The sequence below is a fragment of the Choloepus didactylus genome, chromosome 10, assembly GCF_015220235.1.
Source record: "Choloepus didactylus isolate mChoDid1 chromosome 10, mChoDid1.pri, whole genome shotgun sequence".
NCBI lineage: Eukaryota > Metazoa > Chordata > Mammalia > Pilosa > Megalonychidae > Choloepus > Choloepus didactylus.
In genome coordinates, this window is record NC_051316.1 from 82,460,387 (window position 1) to 82,481,549 (window position 21,163).

Genomic DNA, 21,163 nt, shown 5'->3' on the forward strand with positions numbered 1-21,163 from the left:
GCCAGGCTCATCCCTAGGAGTCATGTTCCATGTTGCCAGAGAGACTTACACCCCTGGTAGTCATGTCCCAGGTAGGGGGGAGGGTAGTGAGTTTATTTGCAGAGTTGGCTGAGAGAGAGAAGCCACCTCTGAGCAACAAAAGAGGTTCTCTGGGGGTTACTCTTAAGCATAATTATAAGTAGGCTTAGCTTCTCCTTTGCAGGAATAAGTTTCATAAGGGCAAGCCCCAAGATCGAGGGCTTGGCTTATTAAATTGGGAGTCCCTAATGCTTGCAAGAGTATCAGAAATTCCTCGGGTGGGGAACTTCAATATTTCCACATTTTTCCCCAGTTCTTCAAGGGGACTTTGCAAATACTTTTTTATTCTCTGCCCAAAATACTCTGGGATGTATCAGGGTATTACATTAACCTGTACAGAATAACAAGAACTCTTTCCCTATTCTAGGTTCCATGTAATTATGTTATTTAAATAAACTGATCATGCAAGTTAAATTAGGTAGTTTGCTACAGAGAATGTGAATTTTGTACCAAGTAAACATCTCTTAAATAACAGAACTCAGGAATAGATGTAACTGCTGTAAGAGCTTAGAATCTAGGAACCTTTACAATAAGCCTTATTGAACATTCCGTACTCCTGTATTGTAGATTGTCCAGTCTTTGCCCACGTTCTATCCCCTGATAAGCTATGCTCTTGAATTCAATTCTCAACATTTGCTCATTATAGTTAGTTTATATTAGTGAGGCCTTAACAATATTTGTCCTTTTATTTCTGCTTTTTCCCATTTTTTAATTGTAGTGTTTGTCTTTTTTTGTGTGGTTGAGTTGTAGGAGTTCTTTATATATTTTGGATGGTAAACCCTTATCAGATATGTGGTTTCCAAATATTTTCTCCCATTCTGTAGATTGTCTTTTACACTTGATCTTAGCCAAAAGGCTGAGAAGTGATCTGTAGATTGTCTTTTTACTTTCTTTATGGAGTCCTTTGATGTAGAAACGTTTTTAATTTTGATTGTCTCATCTATTTTCTTTTTCTTTTGTTGCTCTTGCTTTTGGTGTAACATCTGAGAAACTACTGCCTAACACAAGGTCCTGAAGATGCTTCCCTGTTTTCTTCTAGGAGTTGTATAGTTTTCATTTTTGTAGTTAGGTCTTTGATCAATTTTGTGTTAATTTTTATATACTGTGTGAGGTAGAGGTTCATCTTCATTATTTTACACATGGCTATTCATTTCTCCCAGCACTATTTGTTGAAGAAACTATTCTTTCCCCACTGAATGGACTTGGCACTTTTGTCAAAGATCAGTTGACCAAAGGTGTGAGGATTTATCTCTGAACTCTGAATTTGCTTCCATTAGTCTGTATGTCTGTCTTTGTGCCAGTACCATGCTGTTTTGTTTATTGTACCTTCTTTGTAATATGTTTTAAAATCAGGAAGTATGAATCCTCCAATTTTGTTCTTTTTCAAGATGGATTTGGCTATTTGGGGCCACTTAACCTTTTCATATGAATTTGATGATTCCATTTCTGCAAAGAAGTCTGTTGGAATTTTGATTGGGATTGCATTGAATCTGTACATTGCTTTGCGTAGAATTGACATCTTAACAGTACTTAGTCTTCCAGTCCATGAACACAGAATGTTGTTCCATTTATTTAGGTCTTCTTTAATTTCTTTCAGCAATATTTTTGTTATTGTTATTGAGAGTAGCCTGGGGTACTAGCTAACATTTAACTCTTTATTTTGAAATAATTTCACTTACAATACAGTTGTGAAAATAATACAAAACCCATGCAGAGAACTCCAGCTTACCCCCTGATGCCTAGACCTACTACTTTTAATATTTTGCCACATTTGCTGTAACAGTCTATTAGTCATCTAGCTAGCTAGCTATTTTCTGAACATTTGAGAGCAGGTTGTATTTACCATACTTCTTGAACACTTAATACTTCTATCTACATTTCCTATGAAGAAGGATATTCACTTATATAATCCAGTTCAAGAAATTTAACACTGATATAAAACTTAAGTCTATGTCCAATTTTTTCTTATCCCAATAATGTCCTTTTGAGTCTTTCATCCTCCATTTTTACGTCCTATCTGATATCAAGTATTGCATTTAATTGTCATTGTCTCTTTAGTTTCTCTCTTTTTTTTTTTTCTTGATTTTGGAAACATATATACAATATAAATCTCCCTCATCCATCCCCTCCCAAGTATACCATTCAGTGAGCTTAATCACAGTCACAATGTGGCAGTACCCTCACCACCATCCATTATTAGAGCTTTCCCTTCATCCCAAACAGAAATGCTATACTCATTTTGCATTGACTCCCCATTTCCTATTCCTGCCATCCCTGGTAACTTGTACTGTACTTTCTGTCTCTATGTGTTTGCATATTCTGTGATATTTTCCTTGTGTGTTATCATGGGGCTTAAATTTAACATCCTAAATCTATAAAAAAATTTGTTTGCTTTGATACCAGCCTAACTTTAGTAGCATGCAAAAACTATGTTCCTGTACAACAGCATTCCCCCAACCTTTATGTGGTTCTTGTCACAAGTTACATGTTTATACATTATAAGTCCAAAACCATTGATTTATCATTACATTTTATGCATTCGCTTTTTAGACCCCATAGGAAGTAAAAACTGGAGCTACAAATAAAAAAATAGAATAGTTGTATTGGTATCTATATTTACCCATGTCATTATCTTTGCCGGAGATATTTATTTCTTCATGTGCCTTCAGTCAGTTGTCTAGTGGCCTTCCCTTTCAACCTACAGAACTCCCTTAGTATTCCTTGTAGGGTTGATCTAGTGGTGACAAACTCCCTCAGCTTTTGTTTATCTGGCAATGTCTCATTTTTGAAAGATAGTTATGCCAGATAGAGTATTTGGCTGGCATTTTTTTCTTGCTTTCAGCCATTTAACTGTTTTCCCACTGCTTTCTGCCTCCCTGGTCTCCGATGAGAAATTGGCACTTAATCTCATTGAGCCTCCCTTATACATTGACACGTTGCTTCTTTCTTGCAGCTCTCAGAATTCTCTCTTTATCTTCGGCATTGATTATAACATGGCCCAGTGTAGGTCTATTTGGGTTTATCCTGCTTGGAGTTTGTTGAGCATCCTGGATGTGTATATTCATGTCTTTTGTTAAATTGGGGAAGTTTTCACCCATTATTTCTTTGAATATTCTATCTGCCCCTTTCTCTCTTTCTTGTCCATCTGGGACTCCCACAATGTATATATTGGTACACTTGATGGTATCTCACAGGTTCCTCAGGCGCTTCTGTTCACTTTTCTTCTCTCTTTCTTCTTTCTGCTCCTCAGACTGAGTGATAGCAATTGTTTTGTCTTCAAGTTCTCTGATTCTTCTTCTGCCCACTCCAATCTAATTTTGAACCCCTCTAGGGAATTTTAAATTTTTGTTACTGTGGTCTTCAGCTGTTTGGTTCCTTTTCATAATTTACATCTCACTATTGATATTTATTCTCTTTGTGTTCATCTCTCATTTTCCTGATGTCCTTTAGTCTTTGTCCATGTTTTCCTTTAGCCCTTTGTGCATATTTGGACCATTTTTTAAAAGTCTTTGTCTGATGTGTCTCTGATCTGGTCCTCCTCATTGATGGGTTTCTAATGCTTTCATCTCCTTTACCTGCAGCATCACGTACTGTTTTTCTTTGTATGTTTTGTAATCTTTTGTTGAAACCTGGATATTTTGATATTTTATTGTGTTGGTACTGGAATTTAGACTGAGGCATCTGTTCCTTAAGCTTGTATCCAGCTACTGCGTACAGGACCTAGGTTTATTATAATAATGACAACCATATTGACAAAAGCAACAGAGCTATTTAAATCACTATGTTATATTGCTCTGTCTAAACACTAAAAAAAAATAAATAAAAGACGGAATAAAAGAAATCCCCTTTCCCAGTTTTTGCCAACTGTCCTGTGTGTGTGCTCTCCTTCAGCACTTCTCCATCCAGTGAGCTTAGCAAATAGCCTCAGGCCAAAGTAAAGGGGTCTCCCTGGTCCTTTCTATGCATACCTCTTGTGCCAGTTTGAATGTATTGTGTCCCCCAAACACCATTATCTTTGATGTATGTAGTCTTGTGAGGCAGAAGTTTTGGTGCTGATTGGATTTGCTTGGAATGTGCCCCACCCAGCTGTGGGTGATGACTCTGATGAGATATTCCCATGGAGGTGTGGCCCCACCCATTCAGGGTGGGCCTTGATCAGTGGAGCCATTTAAATGAGCTGACTCAAAGAGAAGGAACTCAGTGCAGCTGTGAGTGACGTTTTGAAGACGAGCAAACTTGCTAGAGAGGAACATCCTGGGAGAAAGCCATTTTGAAACCAGAACTTTGGAGCAGATGCCAGCCACATGTCTTTCCAACTAACAGAGGTTTTCCGGACGCCACTGGCCATCCTCCAGTGAAAGTACCTGATTACTGATGTGTTACCTTGGACACTTTATGGCCTTAAGACTGTAACTGTGTAGCCAAATAAACCCCCTTTTTATAAAAGCCAGTCCATCTCTGGTGTTTTGCATTCTGCAGCATTAGCAAACTAGAACACCTCTCTTGTCTTGGGCATGCCTATTTTGCCCCAGGAATTCCCCCATTTATACATTTCTAAATATCCCTTCTTCTCTAGGAATCAGTTTCCTCACAGTTCCTGGCACTGCATTCATGTCCTACAGCCAGCAGTCCCTTGTTCCAGGTAGCACTACTTGACTTCTGTCCTACAATGTTCTGTAGAGAGCTTTGTCAATACCTTCTAAGTGCAGGGCAAATTCTTGGATGGCATATCCCTCAGGTCACCACCAGACAGACTGGGCCAGACGTGCATGCTCCCAGTTTGTACACGAGGGTTATTCTGCTCCCTCTGGAACTGAGAGCAGAGATCTATGCTGAAAGCATGGGCCAGCTTCAGGCTGAGCCAGTGATGAAGGAGGTTTAAAGAGCCTACCACTTCTAAGTTTCTTTTTTCTTGATTTGAAATTTACCGTTACTACAATCCTTGAACTGTTTTCTTTAGCTTTGAGAAAGGTGTGTCTGCCCGTTCTTTCTGGTTGTTCAAAATTATGGGAGGTGTTGGGGGATGGAGCCCAGAAGCTTCTCTCTCTGCCATTTTTTTCTGGGCTCAGCAATGTTTTGTAGTTTTCTAAGTGCACATTCTTTACATCCTTGGTTAAATTTATTCCTGGATATTTGATTCTTTTTCTTTTTTTAAAGTCATATATATATTATTGCTTTACTTGTTTAATGGAATTTTTTAAGGACATTGTAGGTTTATAGAAAGTGCAGAAAAATATAAATTACCCATATACCTGCCCTCAGTTTTAACATTTTGCATTAATGTGGTACCTTTGTTACAAATGATGAGAGAATATATTATAATTATTATAATTACAATAATTGTCCTTTATTTGTTGCTCTTGTAAATGGAATTTTTTTCTTGATATCCTCTTCAAATTGTTCATTACTAGTGTATAAAAACACCATTGATTTTTTTTTTTTTTTGGCTTTTTACAATGGGGGTTTATTAGCTCACAAATTTACAGTTCTAAGACCATGAAAGTGTCCAAACTAAGACATCAACAAGAGGATACCTTCACTGAAGAAAGGTCAGTGTCGTCTGTCAGCCTGTCAGCTGGGAAGGCATGTGGCTGGCGTCTGCTGGTCCTTTGCTCCCTAGTTGCTTTGCTTTCAGCTTCTGATTCAAGAGGATTTCGCCTTAAGCATCCGTGGGTTCTCACTTAGCTTCTCCAGGGCAAACGCTGGGCTTCATCTTTTTTTTTTTTTTTTTTAATCTTCATTTTATTGAGATATATTCACATACCATGCAGTCATACAAAACAAATCGTACATTCGATTGTTCACAGTACCATTACATAGTTGTACATTCATCACCTAAATCAATCCCTGACACCTTCATTAGCACACACACAAAAATAACAAGAATAATAATTAAAGTGAAAAAGAGTAATTGAAGTAAAAAAGAACACTGGGTACCTTTGTCTGTTTGTTTGTTTGTTTGTTTCCTTCCCCTATTTTTCTATTCATCCATCCATAAACTAAACAAAGGGGAGTGTGGTCCTTATGGCTTTCCCAATCCCATTGTCACCCCTCATAAGCTCCATTTTTATAAAGTTGTCTTTGAGATTCATAACACCGTTGATTTTTGCGTGTTGTACCCTTGTACCCTGCCACTTAGCTGAATTTGTTTATTAGCTCTAGTAGCTTTTGTTGTATATTTTTCAGAATTCTCTATCTATGAGATCATGTCATCTGCATATAGGGAGTGTTTACTCCTTCCTTTCCAATTTGGATGCCTTTTATTTCTTTTTTTTGCCTAATTGTTCTGGCTAGAACTTCCAGCACAATGTTGAATAACAGAGGTGACAGTGGGCATCCTTGTCTTCTTCTTGGTCTTAGGGGGAGAGCTTTCAGTCTTTCACCATTAAGTATAATGTTAGCTGTGGGTTTTTCATATATGCCCTTTATCGTGTTATGGATGTTTCCTTCTAGTTCTAGTTTTCTGAGTGTTTTTATCAAAAAGGGTGCTGAATCTTGTCAGATGCCTTTTCTGTGTCAGTTGAAGTTATGTGTCTTTTTCCTTTTTCTATTAATGTGGTGTATGACATTGATTTTATGTTGAACCACCTTTGCATGCTTGTGATAAATCCCACTTGATCATGGTATATATATATATATTTTAATGTGTTGTTTGATTTGGTTTGCTAGTATTTTGTTGAGGATTTTTGCATCTATATTCATGAGGAATATTGGTCTGTAATTTTCTTGTGCTGTCTTTATCTGTCTTTGGTATTAGAGTGATGCTGAACTCATAAAATGAGTTGGGACATGTTCCCTCTTCAATTTTTTGTAAGAGTTTGAATAATAATGGTGTTAATTCTTTGCATTTTTGGTAGAAGTCACCAGTGAAGCCATCTGGTCCTGGCATTTCTTAATTGGGAGATTTTTGACTACCGATTCAGTCTCTTTACTAGTTATTGGTCTGTTGAGATCTCTTTCTTTTTTAATCAGTATTGGTAAGTTGTGGGCTTCTAGGAATTTGTCCATTTGTAACAGTTTTTGTCTTCAGTCTAGTTTTTCTAATAGTAGTGTGCTGGTTGGATATATTATGTCCGCCAAAATGCCATGTTCTTTGTTGTAATCTTGTGGGGGCAGACATATTTAGTCTTGATTAGGTTGGAACCTTTGGATTGGGTAGTTTCCATGGAGATGTGACTCAATCAACTGTGGGCAAGACCTTTGATTGGATGATTTCCGTGGAGTGTTACCCCACCCATTCAGGGTGGTCTGAATTAAATCACTGGAGCCATATAAAAGAGCTAACAAACAGAAGGAACTCAGTGCTGCAGCTTAGAAAGACAAGATGGCCATTGAAAGCTGACACTGACATTTCGGAGAACGCCGTTTTGAAATGCAACCTCAGAGCAAGCAGACACCAGCCACGTGCCTTCCCAGCTAACAGGTTTTCCGGATGCCATTGGCCATCCTTTAGCGAACGTACCCTATTGTTGATGCCTTAGCTTGGACACTAGTATGGCCTTAAGACTGTAACTTTGTAACTAAATAAACCCCCTTTATAAAAACTAATCCATTTCTGGTATTTTGCATAAGAGCAGCATTAGCAACCCAGAACAATTAGTATAACTACCCCAGCTCTCCTTTGGTTACTATTTGCCTGGAATTTTTTTCTCCCACCCTTTCACTTTCAACCTATTTGTGTCTTTCAGTTTCAGGTGAATCTTACAAACATCAAATAGTTGGATCCTGTTTTTTATCCATTCTGCTAAATCTGTCTTTTGATTGGGGGGTTTACTCCATTTACTTTCATCCATTTTGTCCTTTGTTTCTTATATGTCATATCTTTTTTTGTCTCTCTTGTCTTTTATTGCAACCCTTTTTTGTTTATAGTTGATCTTTTGTGATGTAACTAATTGATCCCTTTCTCATTTCCACATCTGCATATATTTTAAATACTTTCTTTTTTTTAAATTCAGTTTTATTGATACATATTCACATACCCTACAAATATCCACAGTGTACAATCAACTGTTCACAGTACCTCACATAGTGTAATATTTAGAGTTGAATCTTTTTTTTTAAATTTGAAATAAATTCAAACTTACAGGAACAGTTGCAAAAACAATAGAAACCGCATACACAGAATTCCAGCATACTCCGTCCCCCCTCCCCCAATACCCTGATTCATCAACTTTAACATCCTGTCACACCACCATATCTTTCTTTCCCTCCCTCACTCCCTCCCAGTCTATCATCCAGCATCTATTGCTCTGTCTTCTGAACATATGAGAGCAAGCTGCACACATCTTTGAACAAACAATACAATTCACATATACATTTCCCATGAACAAGAACATTCTTTTATGCAGTCCCGTTAAGCGCAGCTAAGAAGTTCAAGAGATTCAACATTGATATGAAGCTTACATTCTATATTTCTGTTTTTTTCTTTCTTTTGTCCCAACTGTGTCCCTTTGAGCCTCCTCTCCTCCATCCTCAGATCCCATCCAGGATCATCCTTGGCATTTAATTGTCATTATTTATTTAGACTTTTTTTTTTTTTTTTCAATTGTGGAAACATATATACAGCCTAAATCTTCCCATTCCAACCCCTCCCTAGCATTCCATTAGTGGGATTAATCACATTTAGAATGTTACAATGCTATCACCTTCCCACCATCCATTACTAGAAATTTCCCTTCACCCCAAACAGAAACCCTACACTCATTTCTTAACTCCCCATTGCCCCTTCCCCCACTTCTCATAATCCATACTCTACTTTTCATCTCTATGGTCATATTCTCTGATACTTTCTTTGTGTTTACTGTGGGGCTTAAATTTAACCTCTTAAATCGATAACAGTCTTGTTTTTCTTTGATACCAACTTAACTTCAATAGGACACGTAAACTATGTTCCTATATTCCTCCATTCCCCCACCTTTCTGTAGTTCTTGTCAAAAATTACATATTTTACATTGAGTCCAAAACCACTGATTTATCATTACAGTTTATGTATTTTAGATCCTATAGGAAGTAAATGGTGGAGTTACAAATCAAAAATACAGTAGTATTGTATTTATATTTACCATGTGATCTTTACTGGAAATCTTTATTTCTTCATGTAGTTTCAGTCAGTTGTTTAGTGTCCCTTCCTTTCAGCCTGCACAATTCCCTTTAGTATTTCTTATAGGACTGATCTACTGGTAATGAAGTCCCTCAGCTTTTGATTACCCGGGAATGTTTTCATCTCCCCCTCATTTTTAACCTCCAGGTGTTTGTGATTTTTCTAAGTCTCTGATGGTTATTGACTTCTATTTGTATTCCATTGCGGTCAGAGAATGTGCTTTGAATAAATTCAATTTTTTTTAAAATTTATTGAGGCTTGTTTTATGTCCCAGCATATGGTCTATTCTGGAGAAAGATCTGTGATCGCTAGAGAAGAATATGTGTGTACTGGTAATTTGGGATATAATGTTCTATATATGTCTCTTAAATTTCTCTGTATCTCTCTCTCCTTTCTTTGTTTCTCTGTCGGAAGGGCTCCCTTTAGTATCTGAAGTAGGGCAGGTCTTTTATTAGCAAACTCTCTCAGCATTTGTTTGTCTATGAAAAATTTAAGCTCTCCCTCAAATCTAAAGGAGAGTTTTGCTGGATAAAGTATTCTTGGTTGGAAATTTTTATCCCTCAGAATTTTAAATATGTCATGCCACTGCCTTCTCACCTCCATGGTGGCTGCTGAGTAGTCACTACTTAGTCTTATGTTGTTTCCTTTGTATGTGGTGAATTGCTTTTCTCTTGCTGCTTTCAGAACTTGCTCCTTCTCTTCAGTATTTGGCAGTGTGATCAGAATATGTCTTGGAGTGGGTTTATTTGGATTTATTCTATTTGGAGTTCACTGGGCATTTATGCTTTGTGTATTTATATTGTGTAGAAGTTTTGGGAAGTTTTCTCCAACAATTTCTTTGAATACTCTTTCTAGACCTTTACCCTTCTCTTCCCCTTCTGGGACACCAGTGAATCTTAAATTTGGACGTTTTATTTTATCTGTCATATCCCTGAGATCCATTTCGATTTTTTCGGGTTTTTTCCCCATTCTTTCTTTTGTTCTTTCATTTTCCGTTCTGTGGTCCTTGAGGATGCTGAGTCGTTGTTCAGCTTCCTCTAGGCTTGTACTGTGAGTATCCAGAATCTTTTTAATTTGGTCAACAGCTTCTTTTATTTCCATAAGATCTTCTATTCTTTTATTTACTCTTGCAATTTCTTCTTTATGCTCTTCTAGGGTCTTCTTCATGTCCTTTATATCCTGTGCCATGCTTGTCTTGATGTCCTTTACGTCCTGTGCCATACTCTTGTTATTTGTCTTTAGTTCTTTGATTAATTGCTCCAAATACTGTGTTTCCTCTGATATTTTGATTTGGGTGTTTGGGTTTGGGTTCTCCATATCGTCTGGTTTTTATCATATGCTTTAAAATTTTCTGTTGTTTTTGGCCTCTTGGCATTTGCTTTACTTGATAGGGTTCTTTCAGAATATGAAAAATACCAATCTCTAATTTGTCAGATTTACAGCAGATGGAGTCCACAAGTCACCTATTCCCCTCAAGTCAGTTCTCCCCAACTGTGTCTTTGTTGTGTGTGGGGGTCTGATTCTTGTGGGGTTCAGTTGGTGCACCAAGTTTGGGTGTGTTGTTGGTGCTGTCCGCCCTGAATGAGGGGCGTGTGTCTGAGCACTTAGGGAGACAGGGCAGCTTTAGTAATCAAACCTCCTAGGTGTTCCCGGAGATTTAAGGCTGTTGCAAGAGTCTAAGCTTTCGTTTCAGTCTTGCTACAGATTGTCTCTGCCGCTGACCCACAAGTCCTTGGTATTGGCGTAGGGTCTCTGGGATTTCCAAGTGGGTCCCCCTTCTTAGCCATGCTCTTCCAGGTCCTCTGCTGAGGGAAGGCCGTGCCATGTCACAAGTGTGCACCGACCCTCCAGGGAAGCCCTGGGCCGCTGGGCCATGCAGGGGCCTTCCCAGCCTGCTGCAAAGATGGCTGAATGGGGCGTGTTAATTTCCCCCTTTTTGCACAGCTCCGCCTTCCCAGCTCCAAGGACAGCTAGCTGTGGGTGCACTAAAGGCCACTGTCCATGGCCGATATTGTGGCATGTGCGCGGTGCTGCGGGAAACACTTCCCATCACACTGGGGCCCTTGGCGCGGCTCTGGTGTGTGGCTCCATCCCTGGGTAGGAGCATCCCCAGCCCACCAGGAAGATGGCTGCAAGGGGCGTGGCTTCTTTCTCCTTTTGGCTCCCTCTGCCCTCCTGGTTCTGAGACAATTAGCAGTGGGTGTGGGAAGGGCTATCTTCCACACCAGATATTGAGGCATTGGTGCAGCCCGTTCCTGCCGCGCTTCACTGCACGGTTCTCACTGCCGTATCCGCAGCCACTCCCGGGTTTTGTTTTTTTTTTTTTTTTTAGCAGCCACTCCCGGGTTTTGTTTTTTTTTTTTTTTTTTAAAGAACTAGTCTGTCTCCAAACACCAACCCATGGTTTCCCCACACCACATCGTGGCTGCCAGACTTTCAGCCAGCTCACTCACTTGTTTCAGAACGCAGACTCCCGGTTTCACCAAATGCACAGTCCCTGTGGATTTAGCAGACCTTGTCTGGCTGGTGCATCGCTGGAACTGGTGTTCTGGGTCAGTTTCTGGCTTTTATCTAGTATTTTTCACAGAGGTGTTTTTTTGCTCTGTCTCACCTAGCCGCCATCTTAGGTTCTCTTAAATACTTTCTTTATAGTTACCCTGGGGTTTGTATTAAACAATCTAGGTCTATATCCTACTAGTTTGAATAGATACCAATTTAACTTCAATAGCATTCAATAATATCAGCACTTGTTGATGCTGTCACAAACATTAGGACTTGTGGGTTGATGTGCTGAGTCCTCTATCATGGGACTTGCCCTTATGAAGCTTGTTACTACAAAGGAGAGGCTAAACTTGCATATAATTGTGCCTAAGTGTCTCCCCTGAGTACCTCTTTGTTGCTCTAACTGAGCCACCTTGGCAGGTGAACTCGCTGCCCTCTCCCCTACATGGTTCCTGACTCCCAGGGATGTAAATATCCCTGGCAACACAGTATATGACTCCCGGGGATGAATCTGGACCCGGCATCGTGGGATTGAGAATATCTTCTTGACCAAAAGGGGGATGCAAAATGAGATGAAATAGTTTCAGTGGCTGAGAGATTTCAGATGGAGTCGAGAGGTCACTCTGGTGGACATGCTTATGCACTATATAGATAACACCTCTTAGGTTTTAATGTATTGGAATATATAGAAGTAAATACCTGAAACTATCAAATGCCAACCCAGTAGCCTTGACTCTTGAAGATGATTGTATAACAATGTAGATTACAAGGGGCAGTGTGATTGTGAAAACCTGTGGATCACACTCCTTTTATCTAGGGTATGGATGGATGAGTAGAAAAATTGGGACAACACCTAAATGAAGAATAGGGTGGGATGGGGGAGGCATGATTTGGGTGTTCGTTTTTGCTTTTATTTTTTATTCTTATTCTGATTCTTTCTGATGTAAGGAAAATGTTCAGAAATAGGTTGTGGTGATGAATGCATAACTGTATGATCATACTGTGAACAGTTGATTGTACACCATGGATGATTGTATGGTATGTGAATATACTTCAATGAAACTGAATTTAATTTTAAAGTCAGAGAGCTTCTTCCTGTTACGACAAAGATAGACATGAAAGGGAATAAAAAGTATAAAGACAAAAATAATAATAAAAATAATAATAATAATAATAATAAATAATAATAATAATAATAATAAATAATAATAAAGTATAAAGACAAAAATAATAATAATAATAATAAATAATATTTATTATTGGATAAAATTGTCCAAACTAAGGCATCAATAGGAGAGTACCTTCACTGAAGAAAGGCCGATGGTTTCCAAAATACCTCTGTCAGCTGGGAAGACACAAGGCTGGTGTCTGCTGGTCCTTTGCTTCTGGTTTGTGTTGCTTTCAACTTCTGATTCCACCAGAGTGACCTCTCGACTCCATTTGAAATCTCTCAGCCACTGAAACTATTTCATCTCATTTTGCATCCCCCTTTTGGTCAAGAAGATATTCTCAATCCCACGATGCCGGGTCCAGATTCATCCCCGGTAGTCATATACTGTGTTGCCAGGGATATTTACATCCCTGGGAGTCAGGAACCATGTAGGGGAGAGGGCAGCGAGTTCACCTGCCAAGGTGGCTCAGTTAGAGCAACAAAGAGGTACTCAGGGGAGACACTTAGGCACAACACTTAATCTTACTGAGGAGCCATTGTATGTGGCTGTTCCAGTTTGCTAAAGCTGCCAGAATGCAGTATACCAGAAATGGATTGGTTTTATAAAGGGGATTTATTAGATTACAGATTTACAGTTCTAAGGCCATAAAATTGTCCAAACTAAGGCATCAATAGGAGAGTACCTTCACTGAAGAAAGGCCGATGGTTTCCAAAATACCTCTGTCAGCTGGGAAGACACAAGGCTGGTGTCTGCTGGTCCTTTGCTTCTGGTTTGTGTTGCTTTCAACTTCTGATTCCAGTGGCCTTCTCTTTGAGTGTCTGTGGGTTCTCACTTAGCTTCTCTGGGGAAAACTCTGGGCTTCATTTCTTAATTTAGCATCTCCAAATGTCTTTTTGTTTGCATCACCAAGCGTCTGGGTCTGTGGTGGCTCTGAGCTGTCTCTCTTTCTCTCCCTGAGCCCTCTTAAGGACTCCAGTAAAATAATTAAGACCCACCTTGAATGGGCAGGGTCACGTCTCCATGGAAATAATCTAATCAAAAAGTGCTGCCCACAGTTGGGCGGGTCACATCTCCATGGAAACAACTTAATCAAAATATGCCACCCAGAATAAGTCTGCACCCACAAGATTGGATTAAAAGAGTGTGGTTTTTCTGGGGTTTCAGAACAGTTTCAAACTGGCACAGTGGTGAATCGCTTTTCTTTTGCTCCTTTCAGAATTCTTTATCTTTGGTATTCAAAATTTAGTATGTGTTCGTATTGTCTTGCTATGGGTATAAGGGTTTATCTTGTTTGGTGTTTCTTGTGCCTCTCGGACATGTATGTCTTTTGTAAGAGTTGGGAAATTTTCAGCAATTATTTCCTCAAATATTCTTTTTCTTTTTCTACTCTCCTGGGACTCATATAATGTGTATGTTGGTATGCTTCATGTTGTCCCACAGGTTCATTCTTTTTTCATTCTTTTCTCTATCTGCTTTTCTAAATGTATGATTTCAGTTGTCCTGTCTTCTGGTCTACTGATTCTTTCTTCCACCTGTTCATATCTGCTACTGAACTCCTTTACTGTGTTTTTAATCTCCATTATTGTGTTTTTTTCATCCCCATTAAGTTCTATGTTCTTTTCTAGACTTCCTAATTCTTTATTCATACATCGTCTTCCTTATATATTTTCGTTCTATTTCCAAGTTTAGTTTATTTCTGTCCGTATTTCGTTTGGCTCCTTGAATTGATTTAGGAGATTTGACCAAACTTCTTTGATTAGTTGCTCCACTAAATATGTTTACCCAGAAGTTTTAATTTATTCCCTTGACTGAGCCATGTCTTATTGTTTCTTTGTATGGATGGTGGTCTTTTGTTGATGTCTGGGCATTTGATTATTTTTAAGTGCTAACTCTGTAAGTCAGTTTCTCCCTCTCGCCTAGTGTTTAACAGTTTGGGTATTCTCAGTTCTTTCTGCACCTGCCTCTTGCCCTGGGCATGCACAGTAACTTTTAAGATTATTCTATTAGCAGTGACTGTTTCTCCTCCAGGAGAGGATTTCCTTTCCTCTGTTCCTCCAAGAGGAGTCCTGGACTGTTCTCTTTGTTTTTATACAAATTTTCCTCCCCCATAGATTTGCTTGACTCTTCTGCACCCTGGGCTGTCTTCACTTTTAGCCCTGGGTCCACCCTGCGTTACAGCAGTTTAGTTTCCCCTTTTCGTGCAGATTTTCTGCCTCCAGTCACTTTTGTATTAGGGGGTCCAGAACCATGGAGGCACATGGTGTCAGTGTTCATAAACACCCAGTTTTTTTTTTTGTTTTTTTTTTTAAGTGTACTTGACAATTAAGGACTGGGCTAAGAGTGTGCACAGTTTGCCAGTGGTTCCACTGTGAGTCACTCTAATTTCTGGGGAACCACTTTGTATGTGTGCCGATGCTGACCGCAAAGGCCCCATTTTGTACCATGTGGCCTTGCATCCCCCTGAATGTGCATAGGACTCTTAAGTTGCTGCAGTTGGTGGCTCTGTGGTCAGCAATCACAGCAGAATGCACCCTGGCTGGAGCACTACCTCTGTGTGTCTCTTAAACCACTTGGAAATGAGTGAGGGGGGCGGTGCAGACTGGCAGGTCTGTGCTGCTCTCCTACTCCTTTTTTGTGGGGGTAGTAGGTTTTTTCTTTATTCCATTCAGCACTTCTGGGGTGTTGCTCTGGTCTCTGTTGTCCTCTAGAGCTCCAACTGAGTTGAATATGTCCTTTTATTTAGCTGTCTCAGGGAGAAATGTTCCTGGGGATATCTTATGCCATATCTTGATGACATCACTTCCCAATTTCTTTATTTCTTATTTCCAATCTTGAGTTTTCCCTAATGAATCTCTACTTGCTGTTGTCATTCCTCCTGGCCAATTCCAACTCACTTTACCATAGACTTATTTTTAGAGCCTGATTTCATGTAATGGTCACTCAGTATACAGCAATCGTGTGCCTCCTTTCACTTGTGTCCCCTTTCAAGATAATCAGTAAATGGGAAATGATTTCTTACGTTTGTTATAGTCAGAATTTCTAGTTTGAATTGGCCAAGTAATGACCCTAGATTCTTGTTATGAAAACTAGGGCCTTGTAAACCCATTGGAGTTGATTGCTTTGTCTGTTGTTTTATTTTGATCTTTGTTTTTTGTTTTTCATAGATTTCACTGTGCTAGTTCCCTTGAAAATATGTTAGTCATATTTTATTTGGAAAATAGAAATGAATAATTCCTCTCTTTTTGTATTTAAATTTTCATTTCATTACAAATAATTTGTCTCTTTCTTAACACTAGCTGCCAATTTTCTTGCTTACAATTTTTTTTTTTTAATGTTGACTATTTCAATCTCAGAATTGGATGCACTGGGTGATGAGCTTCTGGCTGATGAAGACAGTTCATATTTGGATGAAGCAGCATCTGCACCTGCAATTCCAGAAGGTGTTCCCACTGATACAAAGAATAAGGTGAGAGCTTTTTGGTAAAGGTTTTATGTCTGACCACCATTGCATTGGATTATGAGTAGGCTATGGAAATAGTGTCACTGAGGTCCAGGAATGTTTTTATACAATGGCAATTTTTAGGATATGCATAATCACCCTTATTGTGTGCTTATACTGAATACCATTTACATATTAGGTATTTCCTGTGAAAACATAAGCAACACAGCATGAATCATGCTAGGCAGTAGTGTAAAAGAAAGTCCCACTCTCCAGATACACTAAATTATACAGTGATTTAAAAAAAAAAAAACCCTCAAGAGATTAGTAATTAATTTGAGTGTTAAACTTAATGAAGAAAGATTCTGAGTCAACAGTGTAGTAAAATGAAGACATCTGGGTTAATTCTCAGCCCTACCACTAGCTAGTTAGGAGACCTTGAGCAAATCACTTAACTTCTTTGAGCTTTTTTTTAATTTACATCTGTAAAATGCTGATACTTATCTCACATAATTGTTCTGTAGATCAGATGTATGTAAAAGGGCTTTGCAACTTAAAGATATGTCCAAATCTACATTGTTGTCATTATTATGAATAGATTCTTTTACTGTTGATGAGATCCTGTTTATGCCATCTTAGTTCCTGGCTGTCATGTGTCAGTTTTTGCTCTTGCTGCTGGATATGTATAGCCCTGGTGTTTGCCTTATCTGTCAACATGCACATTGAGTGAGCACAATGTGGTTGAAAGGAACCTTGAGTGGGAACCAGTCCCAGCTCTGCCTGTATTTACTGTGTGACTTGGAATAAATTAGAAATTCATGTTTTCTCTCTGAACCTCATTGGTTTTTCCCACTGTAAGTGTTAGGAGCAAAGAGTAGAGTAGGTAATTTCTCAGGACCCTTTTAGTGGATTTCTGTGTATGTGGCTCTTCCCTGTGTTCCTTGAGCCTGGGGTAGTTTTACATTTTTTTTCTGCTCCTCCGTAACCCCCAACCACACTGTCCACATCGAGGTTCCAGGTGCCTAGGTTGCTTTTTCTCAGCACCTCTGAAGTAATTGTTAACCCTACCACAAACCACCTTTTCAAATATCTAGGAAGAAGTCCCTGAAGCACCTATGTCATTTCCACTTTTAACAAAATTCTTGTGTTAAATGTTCTGTTGAGATATGTTTTCTTAATTGATAGCGGTTTCGCACTGCCTGTGATTTTCAAAGTATGATATGGAACTGAGTGCCTGCCCTAGGGATACTGTTTCAAGGATTTGGGAGGCTACGAACTATATTGGTTCAGTTTAGGGATCCGAGTGAAAATGCAAATCTCAAGTAAGGACTAACTCCTCAGCCTTTCCTCCTCTTTCCCTTTCTAGATTTACTCTTCTGTTTTTCTTTCTCCCTCTTTCACCTGCTTCACTCTTCCTTTATCCTGCAAAAGATCATGTTGTTGATCCTTTCCAGTTCTTTTCCTGGTCCATCACTTCCCCCTTTATCTTTCATAAAAACGCTCTCTCACATCTTCTAAGTGTGGTTCTGGTTTGACTGGGAAATGAGTTTTGACTATTAAATGTTTGTAATCATTTTCTGTCAGTTGAAAAATAGTGGCACTAAGCAATATTTCCCTCTCATAGGATGGAGTGCTGGTGGATGAATTTGGATTGCCACAGATCCCTGCTTCGTAGACTTGCATCATTCAAGTACATCAAATAAAATAAACACATATTCTGAAACCTGGGAAATATTTATCTTTCCAAATTTACAGTAACTGGTTTAGGTTTCTTTCCTTTTTTTGAAGGAAGGGTGAATTACATGATTTTTTTTTTCTTCCGTTAAAGAGACTCATTGCTTGGGGCGCTTCTTTGTACTAAATTTGTATTCTTTTTCTCTTACAAAAGACTAACTTGTTATTATCAATGACTATGTAATGCTTTGTTTTATTTCATTAATAATAATTTAAAATAAAACCAAGGAAATGGGAATCCTTAAATTTTATGACCACAGCGTAACTTTACAATTTCAACATGACCTGATGTATTGATAAGACAAGGATGAAATTGTGAGAACTGTTCATTATGATTCAAAACCATTTTCTATTGTAGCATTATAGATTGGTTAAAAGATGGCCTTTTCGATGGGTTTTTTTGTGTCTTGTGAGCAAATTGTTACTGTGTCCAGTATTGGAATGGAATTCTCATTACTTTATCATGAATGAATATTTTGATTCTCTGGTTCCTTCAGTATTACCACCTGACTTGTATCAATAATGAATATTTCTTGATATTTAATGTATAGGACATGTATTTATACTCAATAAATATTTTTCAAAATGATATAATTCTAATAATGTCACTTCAGTCTAAGAACTACAATCCAGAAACAACATTTAACTGGTAGCACTGTGGTATAGTGGGAGGAACAAGGAGCTGTCCAGGCTTGGGCCCTAGGTCTACCATCTACTAACTCCTGAGTAGCCTACTCCTCTGAAAATGTTTCCTCATTGCCTGGAATGACTACAGCAAATCCACACTCCTGCCTGATTTCAAGACCTTTAATGATCTCTTCCTGCCTTCTTCACCAACAGCATTCCTTACTCCAGCCTGGTGGGCTGCCTCACAGTGCCATGTGTACCAGCCATTCATGTGTCTGCTAAGGATTAATCCAATTTACACTTATTGCACACCAGCTCTGTAGAAGCCTCCATGCCAGTCCAAGGACCTGAGAACAATCACAGTTCTTCTCTTCAAAAGCTCAATATTAGTTATAGTAGGTATGAGACATGTATGTAACCCTCCCTCCTCCATCCCCACTCACCTCACCCTCTTAAGACTTGCTGTCCAATGGGAGTGAACATTAAATTATTCATTCTTATCTTCTTCAAACCTTTTTTGGCTACAAGTTCTCCTAGGTTTTCTTCTATTTCTCCAGCCACTCATTCTCTTCCATGGACATCTCTTTTTCACATAGCCCATTAAATATTTTTCTTTTTCCTTTCAATCTTGGACCCCTCTCACTTCATTTACTACTACTACTACTACTACTACTACTACTTCCTTCTTCCTTCTTCCTTCTTCCTCCTCCTCCTCTTCCTCCTCCTTCTCTTCTCTTTTTTTTCTTTCTTTTTCTCATTTACTCTTTGAGAAATCTCACCCATGATTTCAACTTTTACTTATGTACTAATGATTCACAGTAACTGTTACTAGCTTAGACCTCTTATTCTTGTTTTTATTTCGGGACATTCCCATTTAAATGTCCCACCATTACCTAAAATCCAACATATCTAAACTAAGCTCATTATCTTGGTTTTCACCAAGCAAACTAATTGCTCCTTTATTTCTGACCTTGCTAATGTTATCAGTGACCCACGTATTGCCAGTTTTAATGAGTGCTTCTTAGTTTTCCAGCTAGACCTCTTCAGTGCATTGGATACCAGTGAGCAATCATTCTACCTAAATCTCTACCCCTTAGCTTTTGGCAATATTCTCTAGTTCTCCCATTCCTCTGACACTATTCCCTCCAAGACTCCTGTCTGAAATCCTTGTCTCTCCAACCCTGCAATGTTAGTGTTCCTCAGGATTCTGATTTTATCTACCCTACTTCTTTGCTCAGTTATATTTACCAATCTCATCTATCCTTGCAGCTTCAACTACAACTGCTGACTTCTAAATCTATACTTCAATCCCTAATCTTGCCCCTGAGTTTCAGAATCCATTTATATCCAGCTGTAATTCAGAGTCCATTTATATCCAATTGTTTGCCTAACAATTATTTGGATTTCCCAGAAGCCCACAAATACTTCACATTCAACATATCTGTTCTAGTTTGCTAATGCTGCTGGAATGCAAAACACCAGAAATGGATTGGCTTTTATAAAAGGGATTTATTTGGTTACACAGTTACAGTCTTAAAGCCATAAAGTGTCCAAGGTAACACATCAGCAATCGGGTACCTTCACTGGAGGATGGCCAGTGGTGTCTGGAAAACCTCTGTTAGTTGGGAAGACACGTGGCTGGCGTCTGCTCCAAAGCTCTGGTTTCAAAATGGCTTTCTCCCAGGACGTTCCTCTCTAGACTGCAGTTCCTCAAAATGTCACTCTTAGTTGCACTTGGGGTATTTGTCCTCTCTTAGCTTCTCCGGAGCAAGAGTCTGCTTTCAACAGCCGTCTTCAAAATGTCTCTCATCTGCAGCTCCTGTGCTTTCTTCAAAGTGTCCCTCTTGGCTGTAGCTCCTCTTCAGAATGTCACTCTCAGCTGCACTGAGTTCCTTCTGTTTGTCAGCTCATTTATATGGCTCCACTGATCAAGGCCCACCCTGGATGGGTGGGGCCACACCTCCATGGAAATATCAGAGTTATCACCTACAGTTGGGTGGGGTGCATTTCCATGCAAACAACCTAATCCAAATGTTCCAACTTAATCCCCACTAATATGTCTGCCCCACAAGATTACATCAAAGATAATGGCGTTTGGGGGACATAATACATTCAAACTGGCACAATATCCAAGCAACCCATCACCTTTTCCTCAATCCTGAATCCCCTCCTCATGTTTTACACCTCAGTTCATGGAAACATTATCCTCCCATCATTCAAAACAGAAAGCTCTTGAGTTGTCCTTGATGCCTGCATTTTGTCTCATCTCACACATTAATAAATCATTAAACCCTGCTTTTAACCCCTGTTTTTCAAATCCAAACCCTCCTCTCCTTTTCCTCTCTCATCTCTCCTTGGCCTAAACATCCCTTATATAGATTTTTTAAATGAATGATTTGCTTTCTCTTCCAATTTTACTTCCTTGAAGCATTCATCACATACAGCTAGACTTGCCTTTCTAAAATACAAATCTGGCCCTTACTTAAAATACAAATCTCTTACTTAAAACAT

General features: G+C 39.0%; 1 protein-coding gene across 1 annotated transcript in view; it reads left to right on the top strand.

Annotated features, from left to right (window-relative positions):
• CHMP5 (charged multivesicular body protein 5) overlaps positions 1–18,614 on the top strand; it is a 33,236-nt gene extending 14,622 nt beyond the window's left edge. Inside the window, exons 7-8 of the mRNA XM_037798475.1 lie at positions 16,206–16,318; positions 17,916–18,614. Of these exons, the coding sequence (XP_037654403.1) occupies positions 16,206–16,318; positions 17,916–17,966 (164 nt within the window). The 3' untranslated portion in view covers positions 17,967–18,614. The remainder of the gene's footprint in view (positions 1–16,205; positions 16,319–17,915) is intronic.
• The last annotated feature ends 2,549 nt before the right edge of the window (positions 18,615–21,163 follow it).